The 24,840-nt window shown below is 40.0% G+C and overlaps 1 protein-coding gene across 21 annotated transcripts in view; it reads right to left on the reverse strand.

The window, feature by feature from the left end:
• tcf3b (transcription factor 3b) overlaps window positions 1-24,124 on the reverse strand; it is a 31,739-nt gene extending 7,615 nt beyond the window's left edge. Inside the window, exons 1-19 of one of the 21 annotated variants that reach the window (XM_036007380.1) lie at window positions 23,548-24,093; window positions 21,411-21,487; window positions 20,467-20,563; window positions 20,168-20,215; window positions 18,233-18,305; window positions 14,156-14,158; window positions 10,952-11,022; window positions 10,178-10,250; window positions 9,194-9,234; window positions 8,821-8,953; window positions 8,158-8,204; window positions 3,989-4,088; window positions 3,792-3,892; window positions 3,329-3,452; window positions 3,125-3,183; window positions 2,489-2,564; window positions 1,821-1,882; window positions 1,426-1,614; window positions 386-497 (exon numbers count right to left, since the gene is read on the reverse strand). In XM_036007380.1, coding sequence (XP_035863273.1) covers window positions 386-497; window positions 1,426-1,614; window positions 1,821-1,882; window positions 2,489-2,564; window positions 3,125-3,183; window positions 3,329-3,452; window positions 3,792-3,892; window positions 3,989-4,088; window positions 8,158-8,204; window positions 8,821-8,953; window positions 9,194-9,234; window positions 10,178-10,250; window positions 10,952-11,022; window positions 14,156-14,158; window positions 18,233-18,305; window positions 20,168-20,215; window positions 20,467-20,541 — 1,387 coding nt within the window. In that variant the 5' untranslated portion in view covers window positions 20,542-20,563; window positions 21,411-21,487; window positions 23,548-24,093. The other 20 variants (XM_036007382.1, XM_036007376.1, XM_036007374.1 and 17 more) reach the window with 20 other exon arrangements.
• Between the last annotated feature and the right edge of the window lie 716 nt (window positions 24,125-24,840).

The following is a 24,840-nucleotide window of genomic DNA, read 5'->3' on the forward strand; positions in this document are numbered from 1 at the left end:
TAACGTTACTGTTTTAAAACCGTTTTCCAGGTTAGTGGGGGTGCAGACCGCTCAAAACCAACATAACATTTATTTTCACATAAAAACGTAGCTAGTAATGTTAACTCAGCGTTTTGTTGTTGTTAAACTGTGTAAAATGAGCGGTGACATTAAATCACCCTACGGTACCGTCTATTTGCTGGATGGTTTCAAGGTAACGGTCGGTAGCTAACATTAGCAGAAATAAATTCTAGAGGAAACACTGTGTACACAAGCTTTGCCACAAAATCAAATGTTTTGATTTCAACACCCAGATACTCAATCATGATACGACTAAATACAAGACATGCTATTGTGCAGTTTTACTGAACAACAACAAAGTAACAAGATATCTATTTGGGCTTACTGGTAAAGCCTTCCGGCTGGCCAACTGGCGGTGTGGGTCCGGATGCGTGATGACCGTGCAGAAGAGTGCTGCTGGGAGGCAGGCCTGTGGGCTCCTCGTGTTTCCCTCCCTGCTGGTGAAGGTGGAGAAGCATGATGTGGACAGACATATCACAACTACACCCTTGGGAAAACAGACTGCAACTTCAAGATATAATGAGAGAGAAAAAATAACTTGACATATCCACATCTGTGTGAGAGCAAATATTTAATCATTGATGTAGCTCATTAAAAATGTTATGGCATATTTTTTCCAAACATCTTTTTGTGTAACCAGTGTTAATTAAAGGTGAAAGGTGCCATTGTCATTTCTAAGCACCTACATACATAGAAACTAAATTTGCCTATTGCATTTAACCCATCCTATATACAGGAGCAGTGGGCAGCCGCAGTGCGTGGGGACCAACTCCATTTAACTCACTAAAACAAGATGCATAAAAATACTATTTACTCCTAATTGCTTGCAATTTTACTTTTGGCCAGCAGATGGCACAAATGATAATATGTTTGACATTTGTTCTTCATGGAAATTAAATTAATTGCATTAGGAATGCAATTTTTACTGTTTTTTTTCCTCATATTTTCTTGCTAATTAGGACAGAAAACTAATTTCTTCTAAAAGGCAATTTAACAACATAAAATCAAGGTACCCTATTAATCAATACTTCAAAGTGTATTGCACGTAACGGTTCTTGTAAGCCAAGTTACAGACAACATATAGTATGTTTATTTAAACCTCGATACAGACAGCTTCTTCAGCAATGGCTGATGGTATGAGCATGTACTTCCAACACATTTCGATCTCCATTATGTCAGTAAGAGAACAAACTTCTTGCAGAGAGGTTTCAGGAATGTTGATTGATATTATGTACGTGATCAAATTAACCACAAACACAAATTAAGACCTTTGTTTGCTTCATGTTTGTCATTTACCATCAGAAGTCCAAGTCTCTTTTGAACACACACAAATGAAACAAAATTTGAGCAGAGTAGGTGACTCACCATGGCAGGATGTCTGTTGCTGAGGGCAAGGCTTGCATTGGGAAAAGCTGGAGAGAGGCCCCCGAGGCCCCCGTTGTGTACTGCAGAGAGCAGGCTGTGCATGTCGGGGGCACCCTCTAAGCCCTGGCCCACAGCATGGCTACGCAGTACATGGATGGCCTCCTCCAAACGGTCCTCCATTTTACTCTGCTATATAAACACAATAAGCGTGCACTTATATATCAATATAACAACAGAATACAAGTCCAAGAAACAGTTTACATTATAAATGCACAGTATGTTTCTGAGAAATAATTAATTGCACTTTACTGTGTACTTAACTAAAATAAGAATATATTATGGCAACCTCTCGCTTCAAATTAACTTTGATGTGGCAGAGAAATGTTTCAACATACCAGTGTGTGTGGTTGCCCTTCATAGTTGGGTGTGGTTGGTCTTTGCCACTGAGACTGAGCTCCTGTAGAGAGAAATATTGGGAAAGTGTATAGTGGTAATTCTTAACTTTACAGCAGATGGAGCTGCAGACACATTTCTGTGCTGAAGAATATTAAACATGCAGAGGATCATTTCTGCTCCAACAATTTCAACGGATTCATTTTTGTGTGCCAAAAACAAGGTTGCAATCAAACTGAACAAGTTAAATAAATTGGACAGATGTAGGTATTCTGTAGCTGAAATTGAAATATTATCCAAATTTGTGGTTGCATGAGTGAGAATAAAGCACAGGATAAAACCACCTGAACTGAGTTTACCAACCTTCTGATTGGCAAAATTTACTCAGCTGTTAGGTTGACAAGAATCTTGCATCAAAGCAAGATAGTACCTAAATGATGCGGGTAAAATAAAGACAAGGTCTTTCAAAAGACTAAATAATGTGTTTATGAAAATGCAGATTTTTAGATGTTTTTTAGTAGTTTTAGATGACACATTACGGGGTGATTGGAGATTAAATGCCTTTAAGTGCCTCTGCATAACACATTAAAACCTCAAAATGTTGCCTTTTCATATACAAGTAGTAATAATTTGACGCTCTTATGATCTATATGTAATAATCCAACTGTACCTGCAATAGCCTGAGGAGATCCAGGAGTAGATGGAGCTGAGGAGAAGTTATTACTGTTGTGGTCCGATGGGTAAATCTGAAAGAATTGATCAAAACACCCCAACATTATGGCACACCTTAAGAATACATTACATTGCGTTTCATTGCATTTTAGTCAATCAGTGAACTATGGCTGGACAATGTGTCACAATAGATTTTTTCTACAGGAAATAATGTTTCTATATCATACAATATGTATCTTGAATCAAAATTGGACTTGAGAATTGTTTGTACACTTTAAAACTGAAAATTCCAGATATACAAAACACAATGCATCACATCGCATTTCAGAATACAACTATTATTAGGTCCTTGAATTTGCTTGAAACGGTTTTTCACTGAAGATGTGCCTTCAGCAAATTTTTAAATGGACATTCACCTGTTTTGAGGGAACAACGAAAATAATGCTAAACCACTGATGAAACATTTTTGACTGTCACCACTCTTAGTTAAATTTGTACTCATTTGTTCTCTCTCCACACAAATCTACATCAGAGATTTTCACTTCAGAGGAAATAAAACAAAATTACTGTAATTGTTTCATTGCCCAGCACTAATTTAAAAAAAAAAAAGAATAACAAACAGAAAAAAACTCACTGAGGCAAGAGCCTTTCCAATTTCATCTCCGGAACTGCCAGCTGTGGTGCCTCGGTTGGCTGCAGAGACAAAATAAATAATGTGAGTCAGATGATCCGGTAATTTGTTTTTGAGAAAAGAAAAAAAAAAAAAAAAATCAAATGACCATGGGACAGACGCTACCAAGATACTAGTGTGATAAGTTCATTTTAAAAAGTTCCTTACCCATGATGCCTTCTCCGTTGATGGTGGGTGTGTGATTGTAGGTGGTGGGGGCTGAGTGGAAGCCGTTGACATCGCTCCCATGCAGAGGATAGTTCTGTGGGGACAGAGGCAGGGGTTGACGCTTCTGGAAAGGGGATACAAGTAGCTTCATAAGGCACAGACCCCTCACAAAAAAATAAACAAATGTGACAAATGCTTCATGAAGGAAGATTTATTTATTCAACCTTATGTAGTACCTAAAATGTTAACAGGTAATTTAGTTCATGCATCTCATATATGTGGTTTTATTAAAGAAAATGAACTTTTTACACTTTTGAAGAACAGACGCTAAAGTCTTTGCTCTCAATGAAATGTTATCCCTTTTAGTTCACCGCATAATTTCCTTACAAGCAACACTAGAAGATGTGAGCAATAATAAAAATAAAGCAATAAATGATTGAAAATTGAGGCCTGTTCTACGCACCATCCTGTCCTGTGGGTTAATTGCAGAGAAGGAGCCTGGCTGTCCAATGTGAGGAGAGTTACCCAGCATGGCAGAGTAGCCAGAAGACGACCAGGGGTCTTCTGAGAAAAGCGGAGACACATTTGCAAATGTGAAAACACCTTCACAAATAGGATCACAGAACAAATTACTTTCAGTGATATTATGTGAAACGTTACCTTGCATATAGAAAGAGCCAGGGTAGACAGCTCCAGGCTTAGCACCAGGATATCCTCCATTGTCTCTTGCATACTCATCACCAGATGTGGAAGCATATACCTAAACAAACATGCAGACAGTAAGCAGTTAGACTGTGACTTCTAAAATGGAAATATATATACACTTGGACATTTGATTCTCGATTAAAATAAGATAGTGTTCTCCTTTGTAGCCCTGAGCATCAAGTACTAAGGTATCGATCCACCCTGTTCTTGCTTTTGAAAAGCATTTAATTACACTAGCTTCAAGTGGCCACAAGATGGCAAGAGGGAGTCTGCTGGCAGGGGAGGCAAGCCGGCTTCTTGTCTGTGGAGGAGAACACAGCGGCCATGCCATGCTGGGCACAGCGACGGCTTGAATCCCAGTGCACAGTGAGCACTTCCTCTAGCTCCCAGGACCCTAGTGACATCGCCCTGCCTAGCCTGCAGCCCCTCCCTTTCACACACACACACTAAAGAGTCAAATCACACATCCTTTCTACATATTGCAATCAAAAATGGATGCTGGGCCTTAAGCTACACACATCTCTGCTCTCCAAAGCCACAGACTGAAGACGGACATGAGAAGCCCCCAGTTTCCCAACACCAGTCACCACTCAGTCCGTCTTTTCCTCTCCTTCTCAGTAGAACATGGCAGATAGAGGAAAAGAACGGAGGCTATGCTGCAAAGAATGCTAATCCAGAGAAGGGATTTTTTCTGTAATTTGATTTAACAGGGAGAAGTGGAAAGGGAATGGAGAGATGCACTTCTAATTACAGAGCCATCTGCCTGTTCCTGGACCACATCCAACTCCACAGGCAGCTGGGCTGAGGAGAGGGAGCGAAGAGAGGGAGAGAGAGATGGGGGCTGGGATCCAGTCAGTCAGTGTGAGAGAGAGAGAGAGAGAGAGAGAGCGAGAGAGCGAGAGAGCGAGAGATCGCAGTGGGTAGGGGGTGGTAAGGGGGCAAGGGGGAGGATTGAGGGGAAAAAATGAAGGCCCTGATGATTTATGAAATGGGTAGAGAGATAAGGGGTGTTGAAGGGGGACAGGAGAAGGTAATCTAAATGACTTAAACAAAGCTTGATATGGCCAGGGGAGTGTGAAGGAAACAGGGGATTTAAAATGATCACGGTTAATTCAGGGGAAAACACGACGGAGATGGCTTCATTTAACAATAGGCTTTGAGTTGTTCTTTCACGGGGAACAATGTCGAGTGAATCCTGCTGCTCGAGATGGAAACAGAGAGCTACACAATGCCTGGTGCTGGATAATTGTATTCTCAGGAAGAAAAGGGATTTCTAGGGTAAAATCCTTAACTAATAGGGGTTTAATGTAATTCAGGTTATGACCGTGTAAAGGTCTCTACACTAGAAGAACATTGGTTGTGGCAAGGGATGGAGAGTAGATGAAGATTAACATCAAACTAACCTCAAACCGCTTTATTCAACCACAAGGGTTTTGTATTAAGTCTACTGGACAACTAGGGGGCAGAAGAGAAGTCCTCCATGTTGTTTGATTGTTGCAGATAAGAGGGGGTGAAGGTTCATGGGCTTAGGGCAAGGATCTTGTGTACAGGTAGTGGTGGGTTACAGAAGTCAGGGAGCTTGAGGGGAAAGAGAAATATCCTTACACAGTGCAGCTATTACTTGTCCATTTGCTGATTTACAGCAACATGAGTTAAGTAAAAAAAAAAGTAGATAAAGAAAAAAGAAAAAGTATGTTGATGGGGTGGTGAAGAGAAGCAGGAAGGGAGGGAGTGTGGGCAGGACGAAAGACCACAGGATCATCATCGGCAGTCATTAATCTGGGCTCAGACACGGGGCTAAGAGGCCTCGCAAGCACCGCGCCTCACAACTGGGTCACTCACAGGGGGAGGCCCACCCAGGCCATCATGTGGTGAAGCGTAGGCGGAGGGCTGGGGGGAGTGGGGGAGGGGGGTTCACACACAGACATCTCATCATTCGCACTAAAAACACGCGGCCATCGTTCACACTGCAGGGAATGACTGAGGTTCAGACAGTGAAAAAGAGGGGGTTTTGACCAGACAGAGAGTTCACACTCAATCTTTGTGATGTAGTCACCACAGCGAAGTGTATCTACACGCAGAGGTTTCAGCAGCCACTTCAACACAATACCCCCCACAGGTGGGGGATAGCACTGATGCCATATGAAATAAAAACAAAACAGATAGCCTTGATTCCTTCAATGAACAGATCAAGAAATGAGCTAAGCAGCAAGTTCACCAGGTCCAACTCTGATCCATCTCCATACCGACTATTTGTCGATCTGATATGAACCCATCTTATCAATGCAGCCGGCTACAGTAGTTGCATCTGTTGCAACTTAATCTTAAACTAAGATAGAGTAAACTTAATACTGTTAATGCTTGACTTCATTTCCTGCCAGATTACGCATCCATGGCTCTGTGATTTGGACCTAGTCAGCCATATAAATCCTTTGAATTTACTTCATCCATGCGTTTAAAAAACATCAGCATAGGCATGAGTCCATTTTCTTTTAACTTTTGTTAGTAGATGTTGCACATATTTTGATAAGATGATGAAATCGTAGGGCAAATTCAGGGCTAATGTGCAGGTATTGAATTTTAAAACCCAATATTTACAAAAACTGGTAAATAACTTAAGTCTTAATCTAATCTTTCTCTCCTCTGCATGTGTTGCTGGTATACTGCTTCAAGGTGCCATGCTGAAACACAGATGCCACAAGTGAGGAGATGCAAAGGTTCCATTTACAGTTTTTCTTTTAGGTCACTCTTGTCATCTGAGAACTACAGTAGCGCGAGGACCTGGTGACAGAAAATGTTTGTGCAATGGCAGTATTTCATATTGATGATCCAGTAGCAGCTCAAGCAGCAAGACTGGGCTCTAATAGCAACAGTAACACGAGCTACTACCCAATAGGGTTCTTCTGACTTGAAATATCATGTTTGCTATTTTACAAAGCAAAGCATCTGTTGGGACCACAAAGACATTTTTATGTATCTGAAGAGGAAAATATTAAAAAGGAGATAGTGTAGTGTTAATAAAGCTATGTGGTTTTCAAATTGAGCAAATGGCCTCTGAATCATCTATGATCTACAGCAGCTGAAGCTGTATGGACAGACTGGCTGGTAATCAGCACAGAGGACTTAGTGGAAATAATCTAGAAATGGGAATAATGTGGGCAACTGCTGCCTGATTCAAGTCACTTTAAACCAACAGTGAGATTCATTCAGGATACATTCAAACATGTCACAGTGACTTGTGTTTCTAGCTATGTGTGGTTGCCATCATCCGCACATCAGCTGCTGGGAATTCTAGGCCCACTGACAAAATGTGACACTTGGCACAGTAAGTCAAAGCACTGTATGGTACTTCGTAGCGCTTGGGTCTAGGATTGGAATTCAATAGCACTTCGTTGAATCCAGTATCAAATCTGCTTCACAAGTTGAAATCCAACTGAATTTATTTAGGTTTAACTTTCCTAGCTATTTAGCCAAACAACTTCTCAAATGCTTTCTACATTGTCCTTAACAAATCCATATGTCTTATTACAAACTTTGAACTGGATCCAAAATTGAACCAGCCACCAAAACCCAATTTATTGAACCCCTCGTCCACCGGCTGCACGAAACATATGAATTATAAAAATCCAGGACTTCTGTGTTCTTACAAAACATATAATTCAAACCGGGCCACTGAAGAAGGTGAGTTACCAGACTTGACAAAGTACCTCAAAATCCTACAAAATTGCTCGTCTACATGACAACCCAGACCCTGAACACCACTTGAAACCACTTGAGTGTAGCGTAGAGACAACTACAGCGATGATGTTATTGGGGCCTAAGTTGCCTGACTGTCAGCTCACAGAGTCTGACTGAGCAGAGGGTCTTTACCCCTGTCTGTCACAGAACTGCTCAAGCAGAGTGGGGAGAGCAGTGTGTCTGTGTGTCCATGTGGAGCAAGTAGAGAGAGAGAGAGAGAGAGAGAGAGAGAGAGAGAGAGAGAGAGAGAGAGAGAGAGAGAGAGAGAGAGAGAGAGAGAGAGAGAGAGAGAGAGAGAGAGAGAGAGAGAGAGAGAGAGAGAGAGAGAGAGAGAGAGAGAGAGAGAGAACTGTGAGCTGGGAAGGCGAGCAGAAATAAGCTCTCACCGAGGACGGCAGGCCAGGGGGTTTCCGAATCTTCTTTGGCTGGGTTTCTACATACAGGCAGGCAGAGACAGAGAAAAGGGGAAAGAGAGATAAAAACACAAATAAGGACTTTGCAAAGACATTTGCCAATGGTATGTCAGTTCAGGTGCAGTCTCTTCACCTGCTCTACTGCAGAATAGAAAACACACTGAAGCATGTGTGTCCTAGTGGGTCTGTCAGTGTGAATGAATGTTGCTGTGCCTTCATCTGTATAAAGCTTTGGGGTTTTTTTCGTCTACATTCAACAAATCTTTTTAATACAAAGAGATTATCAAACACAAATTGCTCTTATCTATGCTCCAACATAATATAAAAAGAGTAACATTAGAGCTGAAACAATTAGTTGATTATTCAGTTAGTCAATTGTTAAAACTATTTTGATAATCAATGAATGGTTTAACAAATTGAATTTGGAAATTGTGATGCAATATTTTCACCATTTTCTGATATATTATAGACCAAACAATTAATCAAGAAAGTAATCGGGAGATTAATCTAAAAATAAAATGAGGAGTTGCAGCCCCAGTTAACTGAATCAAATACAAAAAGGTGGAGGATGATGAAAATGAAGAAAGAAAGAAATGACTGGCCCCTCATGTCATATGTCTTGTCCAGTTATCTTACCTATGCCTCCATCAGGCGGCCTTCTCCTGGGGTTGTTTGGGTATGACGGGTAAAACTGGGAGCCAGATTTCAGGCCAGAGGGGGACATGGCATCTGGGCTGGGCATCGCTATGTCGCTAGGAAGAAATCCAGGCTAGGAGAATAGAGAAAGACGGGGAAACAAGGTTTTACTAATAATACTTACAGGGGCGTGGGATAGCACAGCACAACAGCTTCTCTTCTAGGAAATGAAGACAGTTCATTCAAAGTGTTTAACATGAAAAGAGAAGTGAGAAAACAGGGCTTCCTTTACATGACACGTTAAATGAAATAAGCCCTCACGCACATATAACATTGCAGGGAGATGCAAGGAATAAGCTTAATGTTAACATACCTGGCTTCCAAAGGGAGGGTATGGTGGCCTCTCATTTTTACCTGTAAGATAAAAGTGAAGATTGTTTAAACATTAATGTGAGTGAAACCATGAGCTGTGTATATACATTAAGGAGGCAATGGTGTATGCTAAAACAAATGAAAAGTAGGTTTTCTAAAGTACAAAAAGTCCAGGGATGCCCTCCCCTTTTTCAGTACGCTCAGCTGCATAAAGCCGCCTGCCAGATAAAACCCTAGGGAAGGTTTCTGCTTCAGTACCCTAACATCCCCAACACTCAACGATGAACACAGGCACACACATGCATGTGGACACACATTTTGCCACCCAGAAAACAAAGAATGCACAACAGTTGAATCGGCCATTAACAACATGATCATTTAAAAACTGCAGCGTGACTAGGCAACATGTCCTCCATCACTGAGAAGTAAATATATACGCTCATTCCACTAAAGTGCTAAAAAATGTCATGCTTTTTTTTTTTTTTTTTTTTAAACATCATCAGAGTCACTTATTAAAAATTATTTAGAAAGTAAAAAAGAAAACATGGTGGAGAGAGTGTGGACTACTAGATGCAGATCGCTCATATTTTGGAAATGCCACAGAATATTGTGTTTTAGAAAATGGTATACAGGAGTTTGCAAATGATACTAGGATATGATATCCTTATGAGCTACATGATACTCTGTGTAATTTTAATTTTATAAGAAAATGTCCAAATAAGGGATAGGTATCTGGTCAAAATGTTGTGGAAAGCTAGTAACAAAAGCTAGTGAAAAAGCTATCACCCTATAAGGAAAAATGTTAAAGTAGATCCCCCTACCCAGGAACAACAGATAGAGATAGTAAAGGAAATCTACTTAAAAGAAAAATTGACTTGAATTGTTTGAATACATGTTCATCTGTGGGTTTAAAATGTATATAAACTTCATCATCAATTAAAACTGAAGTGGAAAAAAGAAAGCCAAAAAAAAAAAAAGAACATACCTGCAACCCCTGAACTGATGAATGGAGAGGACAAGCCCTCATGCTCACTGTAGTGGGACCCTTCGCCATAGCCCTGTAGGAACAATGGTACACACAAAACAATATGAGTAACCTTAAATCAAGAAAAATGTAAATAAAATAACATGCAGGCTCTAACATTGGACAAACAAACTAACACCCACAGACAGACTTAAATGATACACACCTATATGGCTTAGTGGTTACCCTCCCTCTGCTTTTCTGTCTAACTAACCGGATCCATGCCAAACAAATCTGCATTAGCTCGGGGGATTCAAACCGACTTTCTTAATTATCAACTTGTGGTAATCAAAGCCTGCTGCATCTATTTCACCCCCTGTTCGTTGTATTTACACAGAGTTGTGCCAAGACAGTTACAGCGGATGTGAAGCTGCAATTACCAGTGGGCTTCCACAGAGGTTCTGGGCTACCAGAGAGCTTGCCAATGCAAGATCCTGAGCCAAGGTTATTAGGTAGAGACTAAAACTACCACTTTAAAATCAAACATGGCACACAGCATGAAAAAGTACTAAGCTGTTGTGGTGGTGGGGGGAGAGGTGGTGTGTGTGTGTGTGTGTGTGTGTGTGTGTGTGTGTGTGTGTGTGTGTGTGTGTGTGTGTGTGTGTGTGTGTGTTTATCTATGGCAAAGCGATTAACTGAATGTGTGTGAGTGTGTGACAATATCATGGCATCTGGTGTTCAAGCGCTCCAAACTTAAAATCATGTGTGACTTAAGAGTGTGTGTTTAAATCTTACCCGTCCTTGGCTGAAAGAGGGGCTGTTCTGTTCTGCTGAGCCCCAAGACCCAGAGCCGCTGCGCTCATCTACTGTGGTAAGAAGACATATTGTTAAGACTGACAGGTAGGGAGACCAGCAGGTTAGTGTGATGTAATGATGAAAGAATCAAAAAAGCAGGTTTGACGAATGCTGTGAATAATGCTAGCAATTAGGGCTGGGCAATATATCGATATTATATCGATATCATGATATGAGACTAGATATCGTCTTAGATTTTGGATATCGTAATATCGTGATATGACATAAATGTTGTCTTTTCCTGGTTTTAAAGGCTGCATTACAGTAAAGTGTTGTACTTTTCTGAACTTACCAGACTGTTCTAGCTGTTCTATTATTTGCTTTTCCCCACTTAAGACATGATATCCACATTACTGATGATTATCTAAAATCTAAGTGTGAAGATATTTTGTTAAAGCACCAATTGTCAACCCTAGAATATCGCCGCCCCGAGTTAGGGGTAAAACGTCCCTTTGTTAGTACCTTGTTTCACAGAATGACACTTTGTATTAGTTTCACTTCATGGATGAGGTGTAATATGTATCTGTTATGCTCAAAATCCTACAAATAAATCATACAAAAAAAAAAAAAAAGAATATCGTGATATCTGATTTTCTCGCTATCACGCAGCCCTACTAGCTATCCCCAAAAGACAGTATATAATTATTATCCTATGTGTCACTGCAGATATGTAAAAATGCCCTGATGTTGGAGTCATATCAAGGAAACCTGTCACACCATCCTACTCTAAACATTCAATGTCCTTAAGTGTAGGGCTTAACGATTAATTGCTTTTCCGATAATATCGCGATATGTTAAAACGCGATTTCCTAATCGCAAAGGCTGCGATTTGGTCACGACTCGCGAGAGCAAATCAGTCTGCACTCCGCAGAGAAAGCATCAACTAGCATGCTAACGCTACGCCGTACCTTGAGCTGATTTCTGTCATTCAAACAACTCTGAGTTGTAGTTTAAAAACCCCAAAGCTTTTACAGCCATTTTAATAAAATGAAGGGTTTTATTCGGGCTTGAGTCTATACATGCAGTTAATGGATACAGGCACGCAGAACTCAAGGCTCGGTTAGCAACGATTAGCTCTGATTAGCGGTTAGCGGTTAGCTCCGTTATAAAGATATGAGTGGAGGAGCTGCCACTGAGAGGGGTAACAATCAGACTAATAAATGACGTTCGGGGAGCTTTCACAGCAGCGGGGCCGCGGTGTTTCAACGGTTTTATTAGTACAGTTAATCCCACGGCAAAAACACCAGCAACTAGCTAACGTAACGATAGCCTCTCTGAACAAGTGCACACGGCAGCACGCAACTTCATGAGGGGGAGGGGCTGGAGGCAGCTCCTCTCTGTGCACTGTAAAAAAATTACACTGGTGTGTGTGTGTGTGTGTGTGTGTGTGTGTGTGTGTGTGTGTGTGTGTGTGTGTGTGTGTGTGTGTGTGTGTATATATATATATATATATATATATATATATATATATATATATATATATATATATATATATATATTATATATATATATATATATATATATATATATATATATATATATATATATATATACACACATACACACACATACTATATTTTTACTTATTTAACTGTCTAGTGTGTAATTGTGTGTTCATACTATAAATTATATTATTCTTTGTTGAATAATACAGAAGACAAAGAGCTTAAAAAAAATAATCGAATATCGAATCGCAATGGCAATATTTGGGGAAAAAAAAAAATCGCAATTAGATTATTTTCAAAAATCGTTCAGCCCTACTTAAGTGGCCACAATGGGTTTGCCCAAACCAGGAGAGAGCATCACTATCGATCACACTGCTGCATTCAAGATGCAATGCAATGTTACACCATTTCTGAGGGAAAAAAGCATAGGAAATGCTGCTCAGTGTATCCATTAGTGTTTTTTACGGTCACTGAATAGCAGAAAATTAACCATTCACATCCCTAATGTAATCCAAGAGGATAACATGTAATCTAAACCATATTTAACTTTCACTCAAATTGACACACACACACACACCCCTAAAATAACACAAAACATAACAATGTGTAAAGCCAAAACATGAACCACAATGTTTTAGGTAAAGAAAGAACCGATGTGTGGCACAAAGGAAAAACACAGCCAAAAGACTGGTGGAGCAGAAAACTCCAAAATACCCCCATCATCCCCTTCTCCCTGTCTTATGCACTAATGCTATCCAGGCTCTCTGGAGACACAAGCCTTAATTGCATGCTGATTTGCATAATTGTGCATATTAATGTGGTTGCCTTATGAATATTCATATTTCCTCTTTGATTTTTGCCTAATTAAAAAAATGTGTGTGAGAAAGCAAAAGGGAGAGTGAGCGGGAGAAAGCAAGGGGACGAGAGGGAGAGAGAGGTAGGAACAAAAGGGAAGGCAGAGTGAGAGGGGTCTGGGCGAGATCAGCAGCCCAGCTGACGAGTGAGAATGAGTGATGAGACTAACAGAGCAGTGCAAGCACCTACACACGCTGCGACAGCCGTGATCTATAGAGCTGATGCCAGTGGCATGGAGAATCAGGCAAGCAGGGAGGAGAGGGGACCTCAAAAGATCAGCCTCGCTTACTGTCAGATCGGCCCTGCTGAAAAGCCACAGCATTAATAAGCACCGCACCACCGTCCAATGGCACAGGACACTGGTGGTGACGGGCTTGCTGCTAAATAAAGACTTTGTATGAAGACACTTCAGCCAAAGTTTGGTGCCAGGAGAAGCATTGCCACATTATTGAGATAGAAATCCACTTTAATGGAGATGCATCAACAATGAGCGTGTCTACTTCCAGTCTAACAACAAATAAATGCATCTTAACTCAAACGCCTTTCTTTGTCCCAGTTCAAGATACTCTAGCTTCATCCAAAATGCTGGTAGACCACAAAGTATTTTCACACGTGCTTCACACAAGTAACCCACAAAATACACATCATCACTGTCAACAATAACCTGCACTGAGTAGCCCTACCAAGCCAACAAGGAGAGTAGAGAGAGTAACTTCATAAACTTCAGAGCTATTTTCAATACACTACTCATTCGCCTATGAAGCCTCCATTTGGCCAGCGGGGGAGCAGAGGATAGTGCGAAAGCACGGCTGTGCAGGAGAAGTCTGACAACATTGTTTCACACTTGCTGGAGTAATTAACTCTGAGGCAATTAAAACAAGGTGGAGAGCTGCTGAGGTGACAGTGCGCTCAGCCAGCCTAGGAGAGCCCCACTATGCTAGAAGAGAGACCTTTCTATTATTGTTAACCTCTTGTCATGTGTAATATCGAACACAAATTGACTGTCACCACAGACAACCAAAATATTAAAATAATGCAAAATAAAGTTCCCACCAAGCTTCACATGCGGTTAAAAAAAAAAAAAAAGTCAAATCGTCACATTTGAAATAATATTTATATCCTAGGTATGTTGCTCTTGTACAAGCAAGTTAGCAGGTTTTAAAGACTAAAGTCAAGATGTGTTTTGTACCATCAAAGTAGGTCAGTGATGTACTCCTACATTAATTTTGGCCAGTAAAAATAGTTTTAGTACTTTGTTGTAAACCAACCCTTCGCCTGTGACCCAATAAAAATTGCTGTGAGCACACTAAGAGCCTGCATTCTTAATTAAATCTAAAAAAGACAAACAGATCTGCCCAATCTCTCACACTACAATTCTAAGCTACTGTAGATGCCTTTCACAGGGCTTCAATTGATTATCATGACAGACAATAGTCAATGTGATGCTTACGTAGCAGTACCAACATGCCTCCTTAGGTACGCTTACACTTTTCTATGTTTACATCATACTGGTAGAAGCAGAAAAGCTTTCAATACTTCGACAAACATTCTTTTATCATGGATAAATGGTATATTGTTACTGGTATTGTTGTTTGGTATTACATTCTATCATTACCATGGATTACAAATATTAGTAGACGTGCTAAAATGTTTACGGTCATTTCCACATTTCTTTATGCTAATTGTGAGATAAAAGGATGCTGCATAACAGACTTCTGAGTATGACATCCAAGATTATTTGAAGACAGCATTAAAGTACTTGAGCACTGTAGCTCATGCTAAGTAAAGAAACCGAATACCAAAATCTCTGCCATCTTCAGACAACCATCAATTAGCTACGCAAAGCTCAAAAGTGAGGTAAGTGATAAACATTTGAACAGTCAATTGACATGATGTTCAAACTGGGGAAAAAAAGATTAAAGATTGAAAATACCCTGCTTCATCTACTAATTTGACATGCACATAAGAAATGTAAAAGACATGGGGTTGGCATGAAAATCCATCCATATCTGGACGTATATCACATCCATCCAGACTTTTGGCATGTCTAGTGTGAATGTACTTTCAGTGAAAGTAACATGGCAATACAAATACGGACTCGCAACCAGAACCAAGAAAAATATTTATTTTCTGCCACAAAGCCTTCTCGCGGCTGCAGGCTCTGAAAACATCCAATTTAGTTGAAGAAGGAAGCCACTCTCCTTTAAGATTTCCTCTGAGGGCTTAGATTTTCCAACTGCAACCCACCAATACACAGTGAAATACATGACACAATACTGCAGGCGTGTGCAGGTATACAACTGAGAGTGCAAAAGTCAAACATGCAGAGTTTACGCTAGCTACCAAGAGAAACCACATGTGCAAATTCACAATGGTGGTTGTTGTGATCTAAGGGAAGCGAGCCTGTCGCGTCCCGTGTATGTGTGTGTGTGAAGGGGGTTGGAGACGTTGCCAGCAGCTGCAGAGGTGACAGAGGGGACGCCTGCCTGAAGGCTTGGCCAGCTCCCACCACACACCGTCACACTCTGCCTCCCATACTTCAAGCATCCCACACTTCTTGCCAATCCTCTCCTCTTTCTTCTCCTCTCCACTCTGCTCAACACACCCTTCCCCACACACACACTCTGGCCACTAAGGAAGGGAGAAGGAGGCCTAATGCAATTAGCACCCCTCTGAGCAGTTTTGTGTTGATGAATAGAGGTGGTCTGGTGGGCCACTAGGCTGCTCGCTGCTGTTCCCGCGCTGCTGGATGCCTGAATATACAAGCCTCCTTCGTGACATCATAGATGGACATTGTTCTTTAATAGTCATCATTTCTATAATAAATGGGTTTCCTGGCCCATAGCCATATCATATTTTGGGATAATAGGCAGTCTTTTGACAAGCGCAGCCATTAAATCTATATAAAAAAAAAAAGACAACAACTAAAAAAAAAAACATGTACACCCATTTTAAGCCTGTTTTCTTCCTCATACATAAAGTCTATCTATGAGAAACTCCTGGACTGGAATTAGCAGATGTTAGCATTTTGACTCGCAAGTGCTATTCGATGGTACCTATAAGCAACCTGTTATAGTAATAATAACTATTTATTCCAGCACCATTTGCACTTTTGTATGTATGTATGTATGTATGTATGTATGTATGTATGTATGTATTATATATATATATATATATAGTAGTCAAATATTTGTTTACCTTGTTCAGCTTTGTTGTCCTTGTTTTTAGCTGTATGTTTCTTTCCGTGCATGTACTTTGAGAGCAACAAAAACCGGAGTCAAATTCCTTGTATGCGTTTGCTCTTACTTGGTCATTAAAGAAGATTCTGATTCTACCTGCAGATCTCCCAAAGTTAAATGGGACAGCTTGAAGTATTGCATTAAAATAGGTGTCAATGACCGAGGGCCACACTTTAGGACATGAGGAGGGGGGAAGGAATTAACTCCTCACTGCTTAGTAATTGCCTGCTGTAATAGAAACAAACAGAATCATGCCTTCGACAGGCTGATCCCTCTATTCAACAAGCTCTCTCTTCCACTCTGGCCACTCACTGCATGCTGGGCCAGTTAAAGAGGCTGTGAGCAAGGGGTGAGGGACATTGTCTCGGACTCAAGCCATTTCCTGCAGATCAGTGGGGGTAAGAGCCCTGTGCCGTGTTGGGGGAGGAGTGTTTTACACTTCAGGGTGGGGGAATCGTTTCAAGTCCATAAGCCCCCTTTTTTGCCTTTGTTCCTCAGTGACCAAGTTCTCACTCTGGGGAACACTGAGAAGTGTGACTCGATTTCACACACCAGGTTGGAAGGGTGACAGAGGAACGAAAGTAGTACGACTTACTAATAACATTCAGCAAGAGAAAATAGCTCACTTAAAGGCTTCAGGTGCTTGAGGGGGTTAACTGCAGTTACTTTGCACTTTAAAATAGTGAAACAAAGACTATCTTAAGAAATGTGGAAAAGATTATCAGACAGATGTTAAAATAAAAGGTGTGCAGATATTAATAAATCTGCATAGTTTCAATCCTTCATAAGGGCTGTAGAGTAAATGGATATTTTTTTTTCTATGAAGATAAAAATCAAGGGACAGCCACACCAGGCATAGAGCAAACCGTAGCATGACGCTAAATATGAATTTCTTCTGAAATGATTTACACTAGTTTGAAAGTTTACTGAAGAAGAGCCCCTTGAGATGAACCATCTCGGTTTCTTTTTTGTTAACGATTTTTTTTTGGGCTTTTTTCCGCCTTTCATTTTTTGACAGGACAGCTAGGTGAGAAAGGGGAGAGAGAGAGAGAGGGAAGACATGCAGGAAATCGTCACAGGTCGGATTCGAAACCTGGACCTCTGCGTCGAGGCATAAACCTCTAATTATATGTGCACCTGCTCTACCCACTGAGCCAACCCGGCCACAACTATCTCGTTTTCAAGGGGGTCCACTATTCTATCACAAATAGTTGAATAAACAAATACAAGCACAGCCAATTTCCAATTATTTTTTTTTTGTAAAAAATTGTTCCAATGAAATCTGCTATCAGCAAAGTCTATGGATTTCCCCGGCTGTTTAGACTTTTTCAAATGCAATTTTGTAAAGCTTTGAGCACCACAAATAAAAAGCACCTCCATTGTACCTACTGAAGCAGTGGTCTCAAAACTGGTGCAAATAAAACAAAAACTGTCTGCATGCTAGGTACCAAAAAGGTTACGTGAGAAAGTAATTTTTTTGTGACTTTGGATGAGATCATAGATGTAACATTAAATTAGTATATTGACGCCTTGCCAAAACAAACATGCAGCCACAGTAATGTCAGTTAAAGTCACTAGGGAATACAAGTATATGTATATGTACAAAACGATAGAAAATTGCAAACCAACATTTGCCAAGACATACAGTACAGTAATGCAGTGTTACTGCTTTAAAAGCTTACCTGATCCCCCAAATTGACTGCTGGCAAGTGTCATTGTTCTGTTCTTCCCATTGGCTACTGGAGGCGCGAACATCTACAAGACAAAAGAGGAAAGATACAGTATCTACCAAAACAAAGGAGGGCACACTTCACACGTCCCATTTCCACTAATAAATGACATCACATACACATGTCGTTCAGTTCTTGTGTTTTTCTCCTTGCAAACATTTTAGTTTTGCATTAGTCTAAAGTGAGATATAAACTATTTAAAAAAGCTTGATTCCACTATTGATAAGACAACTTCTAGCATAACAGTAAAACATGCTGATAAAAACGATCAAGTTATAAACATGCTTCATCTCTTTATCTGCAAAATACCAGATTTCAAAATTAACCAATTTCTAAATTTTATATATCAAAAAATAAAGCAAATTCCCCCCCCCCAAAAAAGATATACAGCATTTTGACATGAAACCGTTCAGACACATTTTCATATGAAGTTGATCCTGCAATACCAACTTTAACTTTCAGAACACTCTGATGAGGCTGTAGGTTTTGTCACCGAGCCACTGTGGGTTTTACCATGAGGCTTTGGTGTGGCCTAAATATCAGCTATGTGGCATCTTTCAGTGACGTGGCCAAACGCTACTGTACAAACCAAACTTTTTTGTAAGTAGGACACCAAAACACAATCTGCCACTATCACATATTATCTCTTCCTTTTGTTTTCGTTTTAACAGGGTAGGTCTACGCGGTCCAACAACCGATTTGGACACCATCTTTGTTTCCGTTTGGTCACAGATATAGATCTCAAACATGTTTAGTTTTTCTTTATTCAACGTCCAATCTAGCACGCATTTCCTTGACTAGCCAGCAAATATACAAACAGGATGAAATTTGTTTGTACCATTTTTGACAGTTTCTCACCCAATTATCAATGTCATCCTTAAACGGAACATCTGCTGATACAAACTGGCAGCTGATCAGAGTTTTTCTAACACAAACCCAACTGTCTAATGAGAACCTCCCACAAACCCCCTTCACAACAAGGAGTGTTTTTCTTTCATGGGGTAAGGTTTCCTTTAAATACCGATGGTCTAGCAGAGAATAGGATATTAACAATGCAGCTGACTGAATCATGTCATTATAATGAAGCTCCACCAATGGAATTCATGCACACCAAGGCTTTAAAAAAAAACTGTTCCCCAGTCTTACACTTCATAAAATGTCACTGACTCTTGCAATGATACACAGAAACACTTCACTATTAATCAACTGTACTTTGTAAAAAGAAATCTCAACTGTCCTTTGTCAAACAAAATCTCATGGGACATCAAGTCTGCTGACAAATATTCATTAGGAGCCTGAGTTTGGAATGACCTGTTGTGCCCTGTGTATAATAATTATCAAGAGTCGGCAATTTAGCCTTACCAGTTACTAGATTTGTTTAGGAGAAAAACGTAACACAGCTCCATTGGGCCTGTGAGATGTTTATGTCAGTGTAAAGCTCAACAAAGGCTTCACAACAAAGTGAAACACAGGTAAATAAAAGCTGAACAAAATACCTCTATCCACTTTGTAGCTAATGTCTGGAGGATACCTCTGAAAGCATTTCTGTGAAAATGTCTTCCTAAAGACTAAAAATAAATAAAAGAAATGCAGAAGCTGTCTGCTCAACCTAATTCATATATAACACTATTTCCCCCCAGATTCTGTTAACAAGACAAACAGGGGTTAGATTATTTCCGCAGTTTCCTGCAGTCGTTACTAACTCACTATTTACATTTTACAGTGGATACCAGCTCATTGTAGTATTGATCCACTTCCTTGTTGCAGTATCTCTGCATCACCTACATAATTGAAAGAACCTGCATTTAAAACCTGAATTAATTTTCACCAGTCACCCTGAGGTACAGCAGTATTTTACTTGCCATGCTTTGATGTAATCAGCACTACCTTTGCATGCCAAGAATGAAGCATGGAAATATCTTGGGCTGACACAACCTATTGTTAAAAAGAAGAAGAAAAAAAAAAAAAGAAAAGAAAAAAAATATTTAAAATTTTCTGTTGCAGATTTTGAGAAAATAAGCATCCCACTGATTTTTCTAGCTTCCCCGTTTCCCCACTTCTCTCATTCAGACCTCAAGCTCTCCTCTGCTCATACCCAGACCTGTATCGCACTCTATTTAGCTCTTTCTCCCAATGCCACCCACCTACCACCCAGAACCACCCAGACTGCTCTCCCACTCTCTTACCGCACTGAAATCCAGGAGGTCGTTGAGTTCCTTGTCAGTTCCCACTGCAGCCATTCTTTGCTGCTGTTCGTTCATACCCTTCAGTCTCTAATAAACCCTATGAGAGAAATTTGCAGATACAGGATTTTAATGGCACTAGCAAGCACAAAGAGAATTTACATTTAGCTCTTTAAAAAACAGAGGGTGATGGTAATGAATGATTCAAACTACTCTATCTTTGCTGTATATCACAACCCTAGATATTATTGATATTGGTTAGTCTCCCCTATATAGATATATAAATACCAATCCAGGGCTAAGTCAGCATTTTTCTAAAAAAAAAAAAAAAAAATATTTGAAAAGAACATTAGTATTGCCAACGCATCAAATTTGTGTTTGTGATTCAAAACGCCAATATAATACTAAAATATACATCCAGGTGAGAGGCAAAGATCTTGTGCATCTGAGAAGTATAGAAATCAGTGATCTTCTATTGAGTCAAAGCTGGCCAAAACACACAGCTCAAATTACTATTTCACTCACTACGGACCGATGAGGGGAAAACAGACAACATTAGCCTCCTTAACACTATACACTTTGGCTGGGTCTACTTAAAAATGTTTCAGTCAGACACTGCCTTCCTATCCAAGCAGTAGAAGAGACACTGCCATGAAAAGATGAATACTCTGCCCTTAGTCAAATCACTACCAAGTAATGACTTAAAAATTGTCTTCATTTTACGCAACCCTGGCAAATAACAAGGCCATATGTCGATCATTGCTACATAAAAGAGAATGTAATACATTTACAATTACAGACATAATTGGGACTATTGTTAGCCCAAGGAAATAGGGGTGAAAGGCAGAGCTAATGACTGTATGCAAACACGTCATTACCAAATTACCATATGTCAACTCAGAAAGAACCTTGTCAAATGACACAGTGAGCATGAATAGTGGATTTACCCTGTGTTTTGCATTCCAACGCAAGCCCGAGGCCGCTCTCTGATGCTGAGCGGCGGTTCTGCAAGCTTCACAGGGAACTAGTGGTAGGGGGAGCGAGTGGAAGAATAGAGGCACTTGAACACCAACAGGTGGTGTGCTTTTACAACCTTTTTGCAATACAAGACTAACATAAATTGATGCAATCAAAAAAAAAAAAAAAAAAAAAAAAAGATGGATGTTTTAGAGGAAACACAAGTTGTAAAATGTAAACAAAAGAAGAGCTAAGAATATTAAAATGTATGCCAAGAAATAAAAATATAAATTGTGAATGACTAGAAAGCAAACTAACAAGTATTACATATCATAAATTATTTTCTGCATGTATGAAAGTATCACAAGTCACTTCAGGGGAGAGGTGCAGTCCAAGTCTAGTAAACTCAAGCAAGCAGAACTAATTTAACCTTGAAACAAGGAAAGGAAGTGAACACGTGAACACACACACACACACACACACACACACACACACACACACACACACACACACACACACACACACCTAAGAGTATAGGCTAGGAACATTCATTCAGGCTTTCATTGCTTTTCCAAACTTTTGATAAGATGGCTAATCAAGAACAAAATAGGTCACACACACACTAAACGTAAATATTATTTAACCACTGAGCTAAATTAAATAGAGCACACAGAGGGCTTAATGTAACAAAATGGCATCTTCGGCTACTGCTGGATCAATATTTGAAGCAAGCAGATTAGGGGTCTTTGTCACCCCACACAAGGCAGAGAAGGCAGGTCATTCTCCACAAAATAGCCTGCACTTCCAGTGGAACAAACCACTGATCTTAACTGACCAAAAACTTCATGTTTCATATAAATTCAGAACACGAAATGAATGCATGTGCCAGTTTTTTTTTTTTTTTTTACCATGGCTTTCAAACCTAATAATAATGGGCCAAATCAAGTTCCTTCTGCCTGTTTAACAAACATGTAATACATGTTGTTGACAATAAAAAGATTTATAAAATTTGAAATAACATTTCCGTCCGTATAGGTTGTACATGCTGTTAGTCCTATCAAATGGGGAAATAAAAGCAAAGTTAGTAACTGTAACGTGTGTTTATGTCAATGCTATTACTTCGGGAACAACAAGGGCCGCCGTACTGAACAGAAAAGCATATTCAACTGTTGATTCAAATGCTGTCCGAAAGAAACGGATGTGAATGTCTTGTGCCAAAAACACATTATTATACATGATAGACACGTTGGGTCAAATAGTTAATAACAATGACAGTAAACATCCAGGGCACCACAGGATGTAGGCTGTACATTATTTGATAATCTCTGCTAGGCCACATCCAGGGCCAAGCTACTGCTGACAACTAACCCATTCACCATTTATCTTGAAGCATGTTGACATCATCATGAAGACTAACAAACCCATAATCTTAGTTGTGGCTTCCTAAAGAAAACAAATTATGTGTAAAACAAGTGCAACGGTCGTGACCCTGGAGACCAAGAGCTCCAAACTTCATGCAACAAATTATAGTGAGTTCTTTCTTTCACATATTAGGGTTCAAGTCGTGCATTATGAGGGAGTTCAGTGGAGCAGACGGTGGGGGTGGGAGCAAGAGGAATTTCCTGCCAAATGTGCAATAAAATAAAGTCTAGCTGGTGGCCAGACACTTCCATAAAGGAATGTTTAAAGGGCTACCAAAAGGGGTTTTATGGAAAGTTTGCTTGCGCTCGTATGGAAAATACATGTAGGCCCACTACACAAAGTTTAGCTAAAATGCTCAGCAACATAACACAACGTTTAACATTTAATATTTCCACATTCTGGCTACAGCTAGTGGTGGAGACACACGATGAAAACAAAATGAGGCTTGTTAGGCAGGACTAACACTTAACGTTAGTGGGGTCTTTTTGCAGAACAAAGGAGTAATTTCCTCCTCTCCGTGGTCGATGCGGAGACCATCACACACTTGGCTCGCCACCTCAAACCAGACAAAAACTTACATCCCCCGCTTTAACCACACATTCCCAAAAACTTTTTGCAAATTGCAGGCGTCAAAATAGGTGTCAGTTAAACCCATTGAATTCATGCAGCTTCCCCCGAAACATTAAGTGAAAGAAGGTGTTTTACCTCTCCTCTGCAAGTGTCTGATATCCAACAGTAAAAAGAAAAGCAGAGAATCGCGAGGGGAAAAACATAAAACTTCAAGAGAATTTCGACCTCAGTGCATGAAACGCATTGGAGCACCGTAGATGTCTTCCTTTTGTCCCGGTAAGCCTGCTTTTCACACTGCGCACACGTGTTTGCTTCAATGTTACAAGTCTGAGTGCAAACAAATCTATTATGGTAACTAATCTCGCGTCTTCCTTTTTTGTTGTTACAACTGAGATGATTTCATTCTTCTCGTAGACATCTTCACCACCTCCGTCCACATTGTCAGACGCAACAACGTATCCCTCCGCACAAAAGTGAGGGCCTCAATGCCAGCGGTGTCCGATTTCAAACGCCTTTGAGAGACGGGTTATTTTCGCAGAGTAAAAATACAGCTTTCACGTCTTCCGACGGCCAAAACGACGGAAATGTCTAATGCCGAAGCTTGGTTATGTGTACTGTATCTGCAATCCTTAAAAATGCAAGAGCGCTACGAGCACTAGGTCGTCCAGCGGAAGGCTATCGTAAGAAAGTTACCTGCGATTACACAGCAGCAGCTTGACGAGATGGCACGATAAATGCGAAAGAGCTCAGCAAATGGGGAAGCGTGTGCGCTTGATTGACAGCAACGGCAGCCATCGAACAGCTTCAAATCCAAGTTGAACCCGCCTTTTTCTTGACGCTCACTTTCCCTGTGTGCTCAGGGAAGCTGGCTGAGGGGGGCTCAAACATGCCCGCTGACATCATTTTATTACTTTGGTTGGTGTGTCCTCTTTCCCTTTAAAAAAACAAACAAACCAACGCACGGCTTTAACATATTTGGTTTTCATTACAATAACAACAGCAACTGTAAACTAAATAACAATTTAAATTGTTACTGTATTTTTTATCTTGACATTTAAATGATGCTTTATGTAAAACTATTATTACTTTTTTCTATATAAATACAACTGTATGACATAAGATGAATGTTATTAAAAATATATATATATATATATATATATATATTATAATTTCCTGATGCATGGGTTGTTATGAAGAAGAACTATTCTGACAAATTTGATGTAGAAACTAACATTGTCTGGTTCCAAAATAATATTTTATCCAGCTGACTATACTTTATTATCAACCGCTGTCATCATGAAAAGTTCTGCAACCAACAATTATTTTTATTATTGATTAATCTGCTGTTTATTTTCCCAACTAATCAATTAATTGTTTTGTCTACAAAAAAACAAACAGAAAAGGCACCAAAAAATGGCCATCATGATT

The sequence above is a fragment of the Sander lucioperca genome, chromosome 11 (assembly GCF_008315115.2).
Source record: "Sander lucioperca isolate FBNREF2018 chromosome 11, SLUC_FBN_1.2, whole genome shotgun sequence".
Classification (NCBI taxonomy): Eukaryota; Metazoa; Chordata; class Actinopteri; order Perciformes; family Percidae; genus Sander; species Sander lucioperca.